The sequence below is a fragment of the Ambystoma mexicanum genome, chromosome 2p, assembly GCF_040938575.1.
Source record: "Ambystoma mexicanum isolate Mex_15411 chromosome 2p, UKY_AmexF1_1, whole genome shotgun sequence".
Lineage (NCBI taxonomy): Eukaryota > Metazoa > Chordata > Amphibia > Caudata > Ambystomatidae > Ambystoma > Ambystoma mexicanum.
The window spans coordinates 1,023,168,014-1,023,185,032 of NC_090923.1; the positions used below are offsets into that span (position 1 = coordinate 1,023,168,014).

Consider the following 17,019-nt stretch of genomic DNA (forward strand, 5'->3'; position numbering starts at 1 on the left):
GTGTTCCACTTGGTAAGAAAGATTGTGGCTACGCTTCTGCAGAGATTCACAGAAGGGGCGAGTAACATTCAATTAACTGAGAACCAAACTGGAGATAAAAGCCATTCTCTATTGAAATTTAGACTATGCCATGGTTAAGACATAAATTCACTCAATGTGGATCCAGCCTAAACTCCACAGTTTATGTAAAATGAAATCATACATCGAAGAAAATCCCAAGAGACATTTTAGTAGACGGCTCCAGGGTCGCAGGCTGCCATTTCTCTTTATTAAAGTTGCAAATACAGTCTGAGTCAATAAAATACAGAAACAAGGAATTGTGGTGAGAATACAAACTAGCTGTAGAAAAAGACAAAACAAAAAAGATAAACCGAAAGGGTACAGGACGGTGTGCTTGAAACCGAGCAGTGGGTACACTCGGAGCAAACACATTGCCCTGAACTCTGTCAGAAGGGAATGAAAAAGCATTCAAAGTATTGTTAATGAATGTGACGGCAGGGGGGACAGATAAACACAGTGGGGCTGGCCCCAGCTGTTAAGAGCTGAAGTAGCCAAGGCAAAAAGCACTGACAATGCATGATATTAGGGGATAAAAAAATGAAGATCAAAGCGTCATGGGAAATTCTAAAATGGGAAGAAGTCGCTTCACAGTACTTCACCTGAAGTGATAAAGCTTGTTTTCACGATCCCAAAAGGTGGATGACCCACCCAAATAAATTAGATCCGGTTGGACTTGATCGTTCCAACCTTGCACACCTCATAGGTACGAATGCAAGAGTGGCTAGATTAGACAGCATATTGGCAAATGCACTGCATCTTTACACTAATATACATTCTTGGGGAATAAAAGACAGAAGAACATACATTTCGAAAGTTATTTCATCTGAAATAGCCAGGGAGAAGCTGGGGGTTTAACACAAAAGTACTCGACAGATGAAAGCTCAGTGACAACCTACTGTGTGTCAAAATATGCAACCCCTGCCCCACCCGGATGGAAAATAGTATACCACTACTTACTCAGTTATCACGTTTCCCCCACTCCATACCTTGTGCTAAAAGCAATGCATTTCATTGGTTTGGTGGCTGCCACTTCCATTTCAGAGGGGGGTTAATCTGGGCTATGTGGTGTCATATGCGTTAGGATGTCTGGTCTTGAAGAGCGTTGCACACAGCTTTGTCAGAGGGAGATGGCGATCTGACTGGGTCTGTGTAGTCACAGCAATACCTTTGCTCAAATTCTTCTACCAACAACTGCTGCAGCCACACACCAAAGGCCACTTCAATGTCAAACACCCATATCCCAATTTTCACAGCTTCTGTATAAAAGGTTTCAACCAACACACTTACAAATTTAAGCCAGCAGTATCATGGAAGGCAGTGCATAGACTAAAACAGGCTTTAGAGTCGAGTGCATTTATCATAAAGCAACTTTATGCAACAATTGGAAGCTGCATTTCTTGTTCTGTCCTCTAATCTACTGCCATACCCATCCCTATTACAGCAGAAAACAGTGTGCAGTTTTCTTTGACATGGTTGCAGATGCAGGACTGTAGCATAGCAAGGTAGGATGGGGGCACGGAAGCCTTCGTAAGCCACAAGATCAAACCAGAAGATAACCCTTTGTCACAGTTCATAGAAATAACAGATAACACTATTTCAATCAGCACCTCGCTCAACAGCTGCAATTCCCAGAATCACAGAACTGCCAAACACAATTCATACGGTCACAAAGGACCCTCAATGTGTCTGGCGAAAAAAGGAAAATGTATAAAGATACCACAAATAGATATAGATCAATACACACATTTTAAAACAGACAGCAGCAGTGGCAAGGCAAACCGTTAGACTGAATTTGCAGGGCAAGGGTCCTAAACTGCATCCTGGTACTAGAGCCTTCGACACAAGGCTGGCCCGCAGCTCAGAGAGTCTTCCTCTGGATGGTCAGACTTAATATTGCTGTTTCCTAGAAATTACAAAAATACAAAGGCAAGTGTAGGGGTGCAAAGGGTATTGGCATACTTGTCCTCCAAATTAGTTTCTGTGAGGGGTGGCTCACTGGCAATGTTCTGGAAAAATCAGTTAACAACTGAGGAAAAAGGCAGTTTCACTGTAGTGTTAGAATATGAAAGGCGGAGATGAAGAATCATCAACACTCTAGGTGCAGTGAGAAACAACTCACCACAAGACGTCAAATGGCCATATTGCATGCCAATGTATGTGGTGAAGGGGTTTAACCACACATCCTGGGATCTAAAAGCAAATGAATATCAAGCAGCATGCAACTTACCGAACCTTCCCTAGTTTCATCATATTGCTAACATGGATCACACTTACATGACGCTAAAGCTTATGACGTGAGGCTTAGTCAAAAAAGTTTTATATAGCTTAACCTGTTGAACTTAAATTAATGTGGAAAATGTGCAAAGGAGTGATACTGGCAAGCAGTTGGAAAGTCCAAGCTTGGGCCATCTGAATAAGATGGCCCTACCAATTCAGGTTTTAGCTACGAAGTAGGAGGATCTTCAAAAATGTCAATTGGCCTGCCTCCCATGCAAACGCAACCATTCCAAATACACTGCTCCTGATCACGCCAACAAAATTTGTTGCTTACCAGAAAAATAACAACGAGGAGACCAAATTGCACGATTGTCCGTTACATCAATTAGGCCTAGCTTTGTAAGGACCAGCAAACATACGACCACCTTTTCTGGTACATTCAACCAACACTGGCCTTTAACCAGGGCATGGAGTACCCGTGCATGTTGCAGATAGCAAGCAATTTAGTGGATGGCGCTGCTCAGAGGTTCTAGTATCTATGGGTGTTTGGATGGTGGTGGTGTGGCACTAAGAACTACCACACAACACACACTATTCACTCAACCTTAAGATTATAAATGTGTTGTTGTCTACAAGCATCAACAGTAAAGGACCACAATTCTTGGCAATGAATAAGCTAATAAGGATCAACTTACATACCATCCAATTGGTACTCATTTCCAGCAGGGAGACTTGGATTAGCAGGGATACAAATCCACTTTGTGTGCACATTAGGTCGATTCTTCCTTTACAACTATCCCAACAGAAAGAAAACTTGTTCGGTTCGGAACGGTGTTAAAGGATTAAAGCAAAGTCAAAGGAGCAGGCTTGATAGGTCATCATACAGCAACAGTAATCACAGATTGGCTAAGTAGGTTAATTTCTAACAAACCTAACATAACATTACTTCTCATAATCCTATGTTGAGGCAAAAGGAGAAATACTAACATTTCATCACCAAAACCAAAGAACACGAAGGACAGCTCAAAGATCAGGCCATACTCCCAGGTGTATACAGATGTAATGCTTGTACAGTGCTCACGTGTTACTACTTGTTTGATATGTTGATTCAAAGAATACAACCCTTAACTTGACACTAGCCAGATGGAAATCATCTTGTGATCAGAAAGCTGCCGAACATGTATTTATTTGAAAATACATTCTTCCCCTAAAAGGACTGATAACTTGCAGACTATCCAACCGATGATCAGCAAAATTGAAGCAGGTGCAAGAGTATGTTGCAATTTACCGAGCATTCCAGTAAACACCTAAGTGTCAAAAGGTATTTTATTCAAGAGAAAAAAGATAAGATTTCAATAGGGTTGAAGGCTGTGCAAGGAAATTATTTGATCAAACATGGATAATCTGGAGGTGTACAATTGACTTTCTCTTAAATACGTGACACTCAGTGATTTACACCAGAGTACAGCTTTTGAAAGCGGAGTTGAACCAGAACGTTGCTTGGCCAACCCTAAAATGGACGATTAAACTAGTTGAAAAAGATCTCAGGCCAATCTAAAAACCCAAATATGCAAGACATACAAATGTTGGGCAGTTGTTGAAAATGGAAAATCTGATGTGAAATGTGAGCATACCAAATCAACGGGAACGAGGAAGTCATGGTCCCGGAAGAAAAGGCACCTTTGTGGTCTTCAACACGAACATGTACACTGCACAAGACTCCACCTGACCACATTTGACTCTTCTAAAGTGGCAAAATATAAGGTTCCAACTGCATAAACCTCCCACCCCCACACCAAGATAATAAAGTTGCAAATTGGTTACTGATTAGAAAACAAAGATTTGGGGTTTCATTTTTGTGAATTAAAATGGTTTCCATTTTACTACAGGGCAAAGGAAAGATGGTGAAATGAGTGAAAATGCATCTATTCTAAGATGGTCCATGACGGCTACCATGATTGCACATAAGAAAAGGTATGTGAATACAGTTGCCCTTCGGTTACCAAGAGTACAACACTTCCTCTGTCATTTGGCAAAGACTGTCTCTGGACATGCAGCGTAAAACATGAGAAGAAATTATATTCCAAAGGTTAAATCACACCCGTTTCATAAAGTGAGAACACATTTGCCCTTAGGAGATTTTGAAATCCTAAAAGACATTTTCTCAGTTTACACAAGTAAATGCTGCTCAAGAGCATTTGTGTGTACTTCGTGGTGGCTGTTTGGGAATTTTAGTTTGAGGTTCAATGCACTGGTCAATGAACTAAGATACCAACTATGGGGGGAGGGATAGGGATGGGTGTTTGCAGACCTGTGTTCTTTCTGTGTTAAGTAGATAGACTGTTTCAGGTGCATGCTTCAAATTTGTGAAAATGTGATGCTTTGGTTCCAAGTAGGTGTGTCTATGAGATTCCAGTTGTGCGTTTCACAGCATTCTGGTTGTCATTTTGACTCTGCTCTGATATAATGAACCAGCTCCCTCACAATATCTGCTCTGTAAGGAGGAGAACTTCAATGTTCCTTGTGGGCATCTGCACAAGATCCCCTGGTGACCCTGCTCTCAAGAAGGAGTTTAGTGGTACCCAGTCTGTCACTGAGACTGGGACACTCTAGAAGGACCATGTGCTTGCTCAGCGAGAAGAGAGACTGGGTCCCTATGAATCGTCTACCTTGTGATCAGAGAAGTCAGACAACCCCTCCTCCCCCACCTCACCAGTTTGTGCGTCTGTGTGGGAATGAGATGCTCTTAACTGCATGTGTCTAGACACTTTTACTGTGCGTTCCTCTGTGGGAATAAGGTGCTTTGGTTCCCTATGTACTTATTTGCTGCGAGAATATGGTGCTCTTCTCCGTGCATGATTACCATTACAATGAAATATTAGGATTGCTGTTAAGTGTAGTTCTGGGGGACAAGACAATGAACAACATTTTATTGGACGAAATTGAATGGGCGCAGCCAATAGCTGTATGCATGGAGTTCCGGAAATGGAATGTTGGTGGTGCACTTGATGAGCTTGGGTTAGTAGAAAAATCAGAAATACTATTTGTGGTTTAGGATCTATTACTCACCACCTAGACCACACCTTCATAAAAGCACAGAGTATGGCTGTCCCTACAAAATTCCTTCCCCTAAAGACCTGGGCATATGCATAACCCTATTCTCCAAGAGCATGCAGAACAACTGCCTTCAGTTTCTTGCCCACAGGTTACTTGGGCGACTTTCTAACCTGGGCCTGCTGCAGGGCTAGCAGATGTTTGAGACATAGCTAGGTAGAGGGGCATAGCAAAACAAGTAAAGTAATATAAAACCCATCTGATTTGGGAAGGCTTCTTCATTGTCCCGACAGTCCTGCAAACCGTACACATCCTTTTCAAAAATTAAAAATTAAAAATCTAAATGGAAAAGGAGAGGTCAGAAGAACAGTAACAATATACCTTCTCCCCATGCCCTATATCCAAAACATGCCCAGCAAGACAACCAGATTTCCAACAGGCCTGGCTAGGTAAAGGGAATATTGAAAAACCCATTTTCCACAGCCCCAACAACCTCCCAAGGAATAAAGTTGAGCACTGTCCAATTTTACACTTAGATCCACCTATTAAGTAAAGTTAAAGAGAACCAATGGTGCCAAATACTACCACACTGGGGCCACCAACTCATTGAAGCCTTAAGGGCACTTTCCCTCTTATTTCTCGATTTGTTTAGTCTCCTTGGCCAGTGCTGACGTCTGCTCAAAAACACAAAGTTAAACCGGTTGAAGACTAAAAAACACACATAAGGGGATGGATTGGGTCCAAAGCTAGGGGTAGGGAAGGACGTAAAGGTAAATTGTAAGGAATGCAGGAGCGGTTAAGCACTTGGGACAGAACAGGCATTCAGTCAATATGCTCTTCCTGTTTGTCTGTGTGACACACGCAGGTCCAGGTTGCCCAAAGTGCAGGCAAACAAAAAGGAAAAGAGGCTCCTTGTGGCTGGCGGCTTTCATATTATAGGCTGGAGAGGGACATGGGATATCTGTGCATCTTCTCTTTTTCCCCAGCAGCAATCATGGTCCTCCTCTTCATGAAATCCCTCAGCAACAGCCCCCACCGGATGACTTAACCGGTGTGCTGTCGATCTTCAGGTTGGTGCGGTCTCCGCCAGCTGTGGCTCCAGGTCCCATACGCTTCTTTATCTCAGCCGCCATGGTCATGAAAGCCTGCTCCACATTGGTTGCATTCTTGGCGCTGGTTTCCAGGAAGGGAATCCCCAGGGAGTCTGCAAATTCCTGCAAGGGAACAAGAAAGAGAATCAGTCCTGAGTATTGCAAGCATGTTTCAGTGTACTCAATGGAAATGAGCATCCACGACAATTCACAACTGATGATCGAGTGAAGTGCAACATTACATGGCCTTTAGGATTGCATCAAGGGACAGGCCTATTCTGAAGAGTAGAAATAAATGCGAAGAAACAGAAACCAGCACCTCAACAACGATCTCACTATTCATATTACCAATTAGTAACTCTGTATGTACCGCCCACACAGTCACACTGCACATCCAACAAGTATATACTGCATATGTTATTTTGCTGTTGTAAATTCTTTGCTTCAGCACTTTTATTAAAGAATGGATAGACAGTGTGCTTGCTGGCATTAAGATGCTATCAATAACACAAATTGAAGACATCTGAAACTAAAGTGGTATCAACACTTCAGAGTTAGCATACCAGACAGAGCTAAGTGGCAATGGGATGTTGTTGCTTTTTCACAAAAAGTATATTGCATGTGAAAGCACACCCACCATTAGTCAGAAAAACAGTCACAAAGGCACTGCGGATATCTGACAAACCTTACATACCTGTAAGTCTTTGATGCGTGCATCGGCTTAGATCCACATGCTTTGCATAAACTGACATCTAGTGGTTGTTGCAGAGTATTACACACTTATTTTCAATTTTTGAAAAGGGATATCAACAGGGTGTGTATGCAATACTATCCCTACTCTGACTTGTACAGTACCCATGATCATTCACGCATCAAGGTCCTCAGATTGTTTAGTTTCTACCTGAGGTTGCAAGTAGTTTATAGTGAATAATGCATGTGGAGACATGCTATGTTATCTTCAACACCCAAAGAGGGGAGGAGGGTGCACATGTGAACCTAAGTAGATACAAGCATCAGAAAGACTATTACAGGTATTTAATGCTGGTCTTCTGAGGATTGTGGATCTGCTTACAATCATAAACTAGCAAGCAGGTGAAGGTGGTAGGTAGAAGGAATGGAGGCAAATAAATACTTTAATACTGCTTGTCCAACCCGTAGTCCCTTCTTGCCTATGTCAATGTCGCTGCTCTACAGAGGTATATTGGCAATTGATGCTAACGTAGCTCCTGTACTACGTGTGGACTACGCTGCAAGTGTAAATGGTAACTCCTTGTTGGATAATGTATAGCACTGTTGTATGCATCTTACTATCCATCTAGCAAGGGTAGTCTTTGAGACCGGATCCCCTTCTCTCCCGGCTGCTAGCGATACAAAGAACTGCCCTGTTTTTCTGATTGGTTTTATATTGTTGGGGTAGTACATGACCGCCATACGGATATCAACTGTATGGGGTGACCTCTCCCAGAGATTTGAGCATCCTGGAAGAACTATGGTAATTCAATTGATTGGTTGACATTGAACTTGTTAATACATTTTGTTTGTTTATTTATATTTTGGTGAGCAACATGTGTGCGTTTAAGACCACTGGTTTTGTCTATTGTGACAAAAGGTTCAGTCAATATGCTCTTAAGACAAAGCCTGAAGCTAACTTACTCCAACAGAAGCAAGGAATATAAGGAAAGAGACCTTGAAAGTGAGATCATTGAGACTTGCTTTATGCATAAGCTCAAAGGGAGGCCCCATGAGCATACTTGGATTTGCAATTGGAGGATCAAGCCTTTTAACTCCATCCATGAATACTTTTATTAACTGGAATCTTCCACCAAGAAACCTTGCATTGCGATGTTGTACATGCAGACAGTGCGGCTAAATGCACTTTTAATGAATTAAAGACCAGGCCTGAGTCGAACAAGTGAAGTAGATAGTGCCCTATATGCGATGCCAAAACAGTCGATTGGGTTGACATTTTACAACATACGACAAATTCTTTCCATTTGTTAAAGCAACAGTGTCTATTGTTTGTTTTGCGGGCCTTCTTCAATATTTCCATGCATATGTACGGTAAATTAACATGGCCGAACTCTATGACTTCAGTTGAATGTCCGAGGATGTGGAGGTAGGTGTACAGTTGACTCTTTATTCTGTGACATGTTGTAAGGGCATATTCGTATCATTGGTGGGAAAAGGGACATTTTGAGAAGGTGTGAATAGCATTGTCTGCCGTGCCCACATCAGAGAGATTGGGATCATCGTTAAGTGCTCCTGATGCATCATGTGTATTATTTTGTTCAAGAGTGGTGTTGGTGGAAAACTGTATGCAAATATCCCAAACTAACGGTTCCACAGTGCGTTCCCCTTGTACACTTTCTACTGGAAGCTGCAGGTGTAACTTCGGCATATATTAAAGTTACTCACCGTAGTGACTAGAGTACTCATAGTCCATAGTCACCTTTCGTCCAGCCTTGTGGGCGTCCCCCAACATGGGGACGGTACCGGAACCTTTGGCAGCAAAACATTTTTTAGCTTCCCCTTTAAATTAAGCATAGCATGGGGTGCAGCCTCAGGCGTGGAAACGGCCTGCGGCACCTCACATCAGCCCTTTTAAAACAGATGGGACGCTTAGATAACTGGCTACTCTATTACATATTAGCCCTTGGCATACTAGCAGGGGAAGATGAATGGGATGTATAGCGGAAAGGGGACTATGAGTACTCAAGTCACTACGGTGAGTAACTTTACTCCAGCGCCCCGTCCCCTTTCCTCCATCCTTGTGGGTGATTCGACTGAACAAGAACATAGGGCAGTGCTGTAACAACCTGCCTCATATCATCCAAGATGAAGCGAAAAGGTTCTTCAGAACCACCTGACCAACCTCTGCATGACGACATCCCAAGAAGCAGGTCTCTGAAATGCAAGTCGTGGCCTTAGCTCCGACGGCATCAGTATGAATCTCCTCAGGAACAGGTTTGCCCATGGGTGTGTATGCCTGCAAAATGGCCTGAACCATCCAATGGGTGATGGAAGTCTTGGAAGCCTGAGAGCTGGAGGAGAAGCCCCCAAAACTCACGAGCAATGCCTCAGAATTCCTGAAGGATTTCGTCCGAGAGAGATAAAACTTGAGGACCCTATTGAGGTCCAAGGAATGTAGGGCCCTGTCTGCCTCAAACTGTGGGTTCGGGAAGAACACCGGCAGGCAAATCTCGATGCAGATGGAGCAGAGAGACCACCTTGGACAAGAAGTTTGGGTGAGTAAACAAGATGACCTTGTTGTTGTGAAACGTGGGGGAAGGGCTCACACAAAGACGCCTAGAGCTCACTAACCCTGCACGCAGAGGTGAGAGCCACCAATAACAGTTTTTAGCATCACCAAGCGGATGCCCACAGAGGCTATCGTCTCGAAAGGCTTGCGATGCAAAGCTGCAAGAACCACATTGAGGTCCCAGACCAGATGCGGCCTATGCACCAGAGGAAAAACCCTAGGCAACCCCATAAAGGGAACCTTAACCAGCAAGCTGGCTGTCAATAACACATGCTATGGGGACTTCTTGTAAGCCCCAATAGCTGACAAATACGTGCAGCAAATCTCCACCTGAACTCCAGAGCAAGCCAGGTGTGCTGAAAAGGCCAGTATGTCATCCAGAGGACAGGTGACAGGGTCCAGACCCTTGTTGCAAGCCGAATGGCAGAACCTAGTTAATTTGCTCTTATACTGGGACCGAGTCGAGGGCCACCTGGCCTGCTGAATGATGTCCCAGTTGTCATCTGAAAATTGAGCATGCTGAAGCCTCAGCTGATCAGGAACCAGGCCGCCAGGGGCAGTTTGGTCGGGTCCCTGCTGTGGCAGGAAACCCCTGCTGCGAATCGGAAGATAAACAGGACCCAGGGAGCACAACTGCAGCAGATCCAAAAACTAGGCTCTCTTATGCCAGTGGGAGTCAAACAGGATGAGGCTGCAGCCCACCGAGGCACGTAATAATGTCCCTGCAAAAATGTCGCCTGGCAAAAAAGTCCCGCTCTTAGGTGTTTAACCCCAAATGACTCAGTTGATCTGCTTCTGCATTGCTGTCCCCTGGCAGGTGGGGGGGAGGGGCGGAGGAGAAACGGGTGCCACCCTGCTTGTTCAAGTAAAACATTGTAGTAAAATAGTCCGTCCTGACCAGAACCAACTTGTCCCTGGATGAGGGTAAAATATGGCTTGAGGGCCAGGCTCAGTCCTGAGCAGATATGTAGGAGGGCTTCCTTCATGGACCATGATCTATGAATCGCATAGCCCTCCACAGAAGCCCCCCCCCCCAACCCTAAAGAGGAGTCCATCAGCACCAACAGGGTAGGCTCCGGTTGGGTGAAGTGGGCTCCCACTGAAACATTGTCATCCATCAGCCACCAGAGAAGATCGGTCAGAATGAGCGGCAGTATAGGGATCCTGTCTGACCCAGTCTCCTGATCCCAATTGGCCGTCAGATGGAGCTGGAGGGGCCTCATCCTGAAACAGGAGTACTGTACAGTGAGTATGCAGGAGGTCATCAGGCCCAGAATGTGCTGGAACCACCATGCCAAGATGATCGCCTTGGCCAGAAAGTGCCCCGCCGCCTTGCGGAGGTACAGAAGCCTCTCGGGCGTAGGAAACCCCCATTGAACAGTGTTCCAACACACCCCTAGAAAGGACAGTTCCTGTGATGGGCACAACTGACTTCCTCTTAGGTAAAAAAAAAAAAAAAAAAAACTGCTGATGAAGGATATCCACCAGTCTCTGGCAGGAGTGCACCACCCCTTCAGGTGACCCTGCGCTCACCAGCCAGTCGTTCAAGTAAGGGTATGGATACCCACCCAGCCGTACTCTTCCTTCGAGAGCCTGGCTTGCAAACTGGTCCTCTCTCCCACTTCCTCCCTGACCATTGCCACCATCTGCAGGCCCCACCTGGTTCTACCACCATGTTGCTCTCTGAATGGACCAATTGCTTCCTCTCATCCACCTTAAACTCCTTTGCCTCAGTGACTTCAACATCCACGGCATCTGCTCTCTTCTGTTACCTCTGCACCTCCACCCTCCCTCTCCATTCTCCCCTCTAGTCCTATCCACTCAGCAGGACACTCACTCTCTATGCCATCATACACACTGACCTCTTGCTCTCCTCCCCACTCACCATGCCACTCTTCTGGTCATACCATTCTCTACTCTGGGCCCTCTCTGCCGTCTAACTGTACCTCCCCCAGCCCTGCCAACCTCAGTCCCGAACATCTGTCCAATGAAACGAGTGCCAGCTGCTGCCTTCGCATCTACCTTCATTCCCTCCTCTTCCCCACCACTGCAGACTTTACCCCTGACACTGCTCTCAGCAACCTCCATCTTGCCATCACCAACTCTTGACATTCTTGCCCCAGTCAAGAGGATCTGCCTGAAACATGCCTCCAAGCTAACACCTGGTACGTCTCTGAACTTGCCGCCCTGAAACGCAAGTGCAGAGCTGCAGAACGGAAGTGGTAGACCTCAGGCTCAACCTCTGGCAAACTGACCTGTTGCTTGCGCCAAAGGCAATACAGACTCTCGATTCGCTCCAAGAAAAGAGCCCACATCCAGGCTTGAGTCTCTGGTGCATCCAACAACACGGCTGAACTCTTTAAAATCTGAAAAGAACAAGCCAACCCTTCTGTAGTCTCCACCTCACCTCTTACTTCCAAGGCCCCCTGCAATGCACTGGCTGCACACGCCAATGCAAATACTCAGGACTGCCAAGCACCCTCACTTCTGTCCCCCTGCCCTTCACTCACCCTTCTGCCACCTATGGCGTCCCATCCCCCTCTGCCTGTTTCTCCTATCACATCTGACGAGGTCACTAGAGTCGTCAGCTCTATGAAGGTCTCCTCCAAAAAGGTCTCCCTCTGTTCGTCCAGAACTATTAAGGACAATATTGTCTCTCTTACCCCTGCACTTGCTGATTTCTGCAATCACTCCTTTTCTACTGGGTCCTTCCCCTCTTCCCTCAAGCACTCTGTGCCCCCTCCTGAAAAAACCTTCTGCAGACCAGTCTTGTACGGCTAACTACTGCCCCATCTCCATCACCCCCTACCAGGTGAAACTCTTGGAGAAACTGGTCTTCCCCCCCAGTCCCTCCACCCCCCCCAACTGACCCAGCATGCTGAGCTTCTTGGTTGCCTACACGACCATCAATCTGAATTCCGAGCATCCAGAGGCACAGAAACTGCTCTTCTGAACACCTGTGAAAAGCTGCTCGCATCTCTGGATACAAATTTCCTGCCATTCTCATTCTACATGATCTCTCCTCTGCATTTGACACAGTCAACGACTCCATTCTCATAAAACTGCTCCACAATAACCTAGGTATCTCAGAGTGGGCACTGGACTGGCTAACCTTCCTCTAGGACCATCCCTTCCAGGTTATCCTGGGCTCTTTCTCCTGCCCTCTATCTCCACCTGTGGAGTCCCCTTTCTCCATGGCTCTTTAACATCCATCTCTCCCCGCTTGCACACCTACTTCCCTTACTTCCAGTGTTATGCAGATGACAACTCTTCTGCCTATCTGCCATCCAGTCCTGGTGTGCCTCCAATGAGATCTGCCTCAATGCCAGCAAGACCGAGATCCTTGTCATTGGGACTTCTGCTCCCTCTTTCTTCCCCTCAGTCTGGCCACCCTCTATGAGTTCTCCCCCATCACCCTCCATCTGAAGCCAAAAATCTTGTCATCTTTGACTCCTCTCTTTGCTTCCTCCATCACATCCAGGACCTTGCCAAGAAGGCCCACTTTCAACTTCACCTCCTCAAAGGAATCGTTCCTTTCCTCACTTTCCCCCAAAAGTTCAATGTCTCTAGAGCTGTGGTACTCTCTGGGCTGGACTACCGCAATAGCATCTTTCTTAATGTACCCTCTTCAGCTCTACGTCCCCTCAAGCTAATCCAGACTAGGGGTGCAAGACTTATCCTTGGCCTCAAGCCCAGGGACCGTATCCCTCCAAAAAACTCTGCTGGCCCCTGGTTGCTGCAAGGATCAAATTCAAATCCCTCTGCATAATCCATAAGGCATTCTGGGGCTGGGGGGCACGCCATTTACAAATGGCTCTCACTTAATACACCTCATCCAGATATTTGAGTTCCTCTGGCACCAACTCTCTGCGTGTCAAGCGAGGAACAAGTTACTTACCTGTAACTGTTCTCCAATGGATTCACATGCTCATGAATATTCCCCCATCGTCAGGCTGGGAATCCTTGGTAAAGAAAAAAATCAGTTTTGTTTCTGAACTCTTTCCACTAATAACCAATCACTGGTCTCTGGGTTATAATGCCCCCAGCCAATGACTGCCCTCTACCTAAGCCCCTCTGGCAGCCATCTTCAGATTTGGTAGCACGTAAAGTGGTAGTAGGACAAAGAGAAGAGCCGCAGAGGGGTAGGAGGGAGGGTTCGCATGTGAATCCATGCCAGACCCATGCTGGAGAATAACAGTTACAGGTAAGTAACTTGTTCCTTCTCCAGCATGGGGTCTGGCATGGATTCACATGCTCATGAATACAAGAATACATAGCAGTACACACATGCACAACCACGGGAAGTGGCAAGGCTCAATATTAAGCATTTCAAAACTCAACATTAAGCATCTCTTACCTCCTCACCAGGCTCACCCTCAGGCAAACAAGTTGCGTAGCACTGCCTGGCCAACTCGGGACTCTCCCTGGAATCCCAGTCGACGCAGTAGAATCTCGTGAAGTTGTGCGTAGACCTCCACGTAGCAGCCCTGCAGATGTCCAGCAGGGGTGCACCAGACAAGAACGCTGTGGTAGCAGCGATCGTTCTGGTCGAATGGGCGCTCGGACAGCCGGGCAACTGTCGGTTTGCCAACCGGTGATAGTGCAAGATGCAGCCAGAGAGCCATCTGGAAATGGAAGCCTTCAAGAGGGCCTTCCCTTGGTTCACAGGTCCAAACAGCTGTGATGTCTTCCGAAACACTCTTCGTGCGGTCCACGTAGAACTTCAGGGCTCTAGCCACATCCAGCGAGTGCAAAGTCCTCTCAGCCGGCAACGAAGGCGACGGGAAGAAAACAGTTAACACCAAGGGCTCGTTGAGATGCAAGTCCGACGGCACCTTGGGCATGAAGGAGCGGTGCACCCTCAGCACCACCCTCGTCTCGTGGAATGTCAGGTAGGGAGGTTTACAGGAGAGGGCCTGGATCTCTTCCACTCGTTGTGCGGAGGTGATGGCCACAAGAAACGCTCTCTTCCACGACAGGAACTTCAACGGTGCCGAATGCAGAAGCTCGAATGGCGGCCCCGTGAGCCTGGTCAGCACCACGTTGAGCTCCCACGCCGGAGCCTTCACTGGCAGGAACGAGCGGAACAGTCCTTTCATGAACTCCTTCATCAGGCGATGAGACCATAGGGAGGACCGCCCCAGAGTTCTGGTGTAGCGGGAGATAGCCGCCAGATGGATCATAATGGAGGCATGTGCCAGCCCCGCCTTGGCCAGCGACAGCAAGTACAGCAGAACTTTAGGGGCTGTAATCCGCAGAGGGTTAATCTTCTGTGCACGGCATCAGACAGAGAACCTCTTCCATTTGTGTCCATAGCACGAGAGTCGAGGACGCCCAGGCCTTTGCAAGTACCTCCTTGCAGTCCACCAGGATATCGTACCCTCCAAACTCTGCAGGAGCCAGGCCTACAGGTTCAGCGACCCAGAGAAGATCTGCATCCGTAAGCAGTTTGACTGGGATTGGGGGGGGGCACCGACATGTCCAGCAGGTCCGGGAACCAAATCTGCCTCGGCCACGCAGGTGCGACAAGGATCATCTTGCACCAGGACCGTCTGAGTTGACCGATGAGTCACAGCAGCAACGGAAACGGTGGGAACGCATATAGCAACAGGCTGTCCCAGGGGGAATGAGAAGGCATCTCCATGCTCCCCAGCTGGGGAAACCTGCTGGCGAAATTCCGGCACTTGGCAATAGTCGCCGTTGCGAATAGGTCGATCTTGGGATTGCCCCATCTTCCGAATAGGGGATCCACTTGATCCTGCCGCAGCTCCCACTCGTGAGTCAGCGATGGTGTTCTTGATTCCTGCCAGATGGAAGGGTACCAGAAACATCCCCTGGGCGACAGACCAGTGCCACAGATCCTGCGCTTCGTTGGATAGGACTGGGGGATCTGGTGCCGCCCTGCTTCCAGATGTAGAGCATCGTGGTGGTGTTGTCGGTGAAGACTCTTACCACCTTGCCCTTGAGGGATGGGAGGAACGACCTGAGGGGCCATAACACGGCTCGGAGCTCCAGGACACTGATGTGTACTGACCGCTCCTCCAGGAGCCAAAGGCCTCTTGCGTGGAGAACTCGGGTGTGAGCTCCCCATCCCTCCAGGGAGGCATCTGTCGTCACAGTTTCCTGATGTGTCGGGGTCTGGAAGTCCATGCCCACCGCCAGATGCGCGCGGGTGCCCCACCACCGATCGCCTGGCGGAAAGTCTCATTGAGTGCGATCCTGTCATCGAAGCTGCCCGCCGCTTGCATCCAACGGGCGTCGAGGAACTCCTGCAGTGGTCGCATCCGCAGTCTGCATAGGCGCACGAGGTAGATGCACGAGGACATCATGCAGAGTAGGGACTTGATGGACCTCACCCTGGCCACGTCCATGGTCAACAGCCGTTGTACCATGCCCAGGATGGCCTTCGTCCTTTCCTCCGACGGCGAAGCCAGTTGCGCCACTGTTTTGAGCCTGGCTCCCAGGAACAGGGCGACTTGCGACGGTACCAAGTGGGATTTCGCGAAGTTGATCGAGAATCCCAGATCCGTGAGCAGTTGGACGGTCTTCGCTGTGTGATCAACAGCGAGTTCTCTTGACCTTGCTCGGATGAGCCAATCGTCCAGGTAGGGGTAGACGTGGATCCCCTGCAGGCGCAGCCGCACCGCCACTGGTGCCAGGCACTTGGTGAATACCCTGGGTGCCGACTTCAATCCGAAGGGAAGGGCCTTGAACTGATAGTGTCGCCCTTGGACCACAAATTGCAGGAATAGTCGATGTCCTCTTAGAATGGGGATGTGGAAGTAGGCATCCTCCAAGTCCAGCGACGATAGGAAGTCGCCTTCCTCCAGCTGTCCCAGCACGTGCTGGAGGGTGACCATCTGAACTTCTGGGACTTGATATACTTGTTTAGACGACAAAGGTCCAGGATGGGTCGCTAACCGTCAGTCTTCTTCCGGACGAGTAAGTACCGCAAGTACACTCCGGAGCTTCTTTGGGACAAGCTCAATGGCCCCCCCTTTCTTGGCAGTGCCCGTACCTCCAGCAGCAGTGGAGAGACGTGTTTTTCCTTCCAGGCCACGGGTGGAATATGGGGACACCTCTTTTGGAATTCCAGAGTGTGCCTGCGGGCCAGGGCTTCCAGCACCCAATGGTTGGTGGAGATGGACTCCCACACGCTGACAAATTTCACCAGCCGGCCTCCCACCGGGGTGCTCAGGTGGGGCCCGACGCCATGGCCGATTCAATCCTGTTTCGTCGCAGCCTTGCCTCCTTGGCGACGACAACGGGATCCTCCTGTCTTCTTCCCGCATCCTCTGTAGGCCTCCTGCGACGAGGAGCAAGCTGCTTGACGATACA

General features: G+C 47.8%; 1 protein-coding gene across 1 annotated transcript in view; it reads right to left on the reverse strand.

The window, feature by feature from the left end:
- Positions 1-225: 225 nt before the first annotated feature.
- RAB1B (RAB1B, member RAS oncogene family) overlaps positions 226-17,019 on the reverse strand; it is a 243,029-nt gene continuing 226,235 nt past the window's right edge. The window contains exon 6 of the mRNA XM_069644885.1: positions 226-6,545. Within this exon, the coding sequence (XP_069500986.1) occupies positions 6,351-6,545 (195 nt within the window). The 3' untranslated portion in view covers positions 226-6,350. The remainder of the gene's footprint in view (positions 6,546-17,019) is intronic.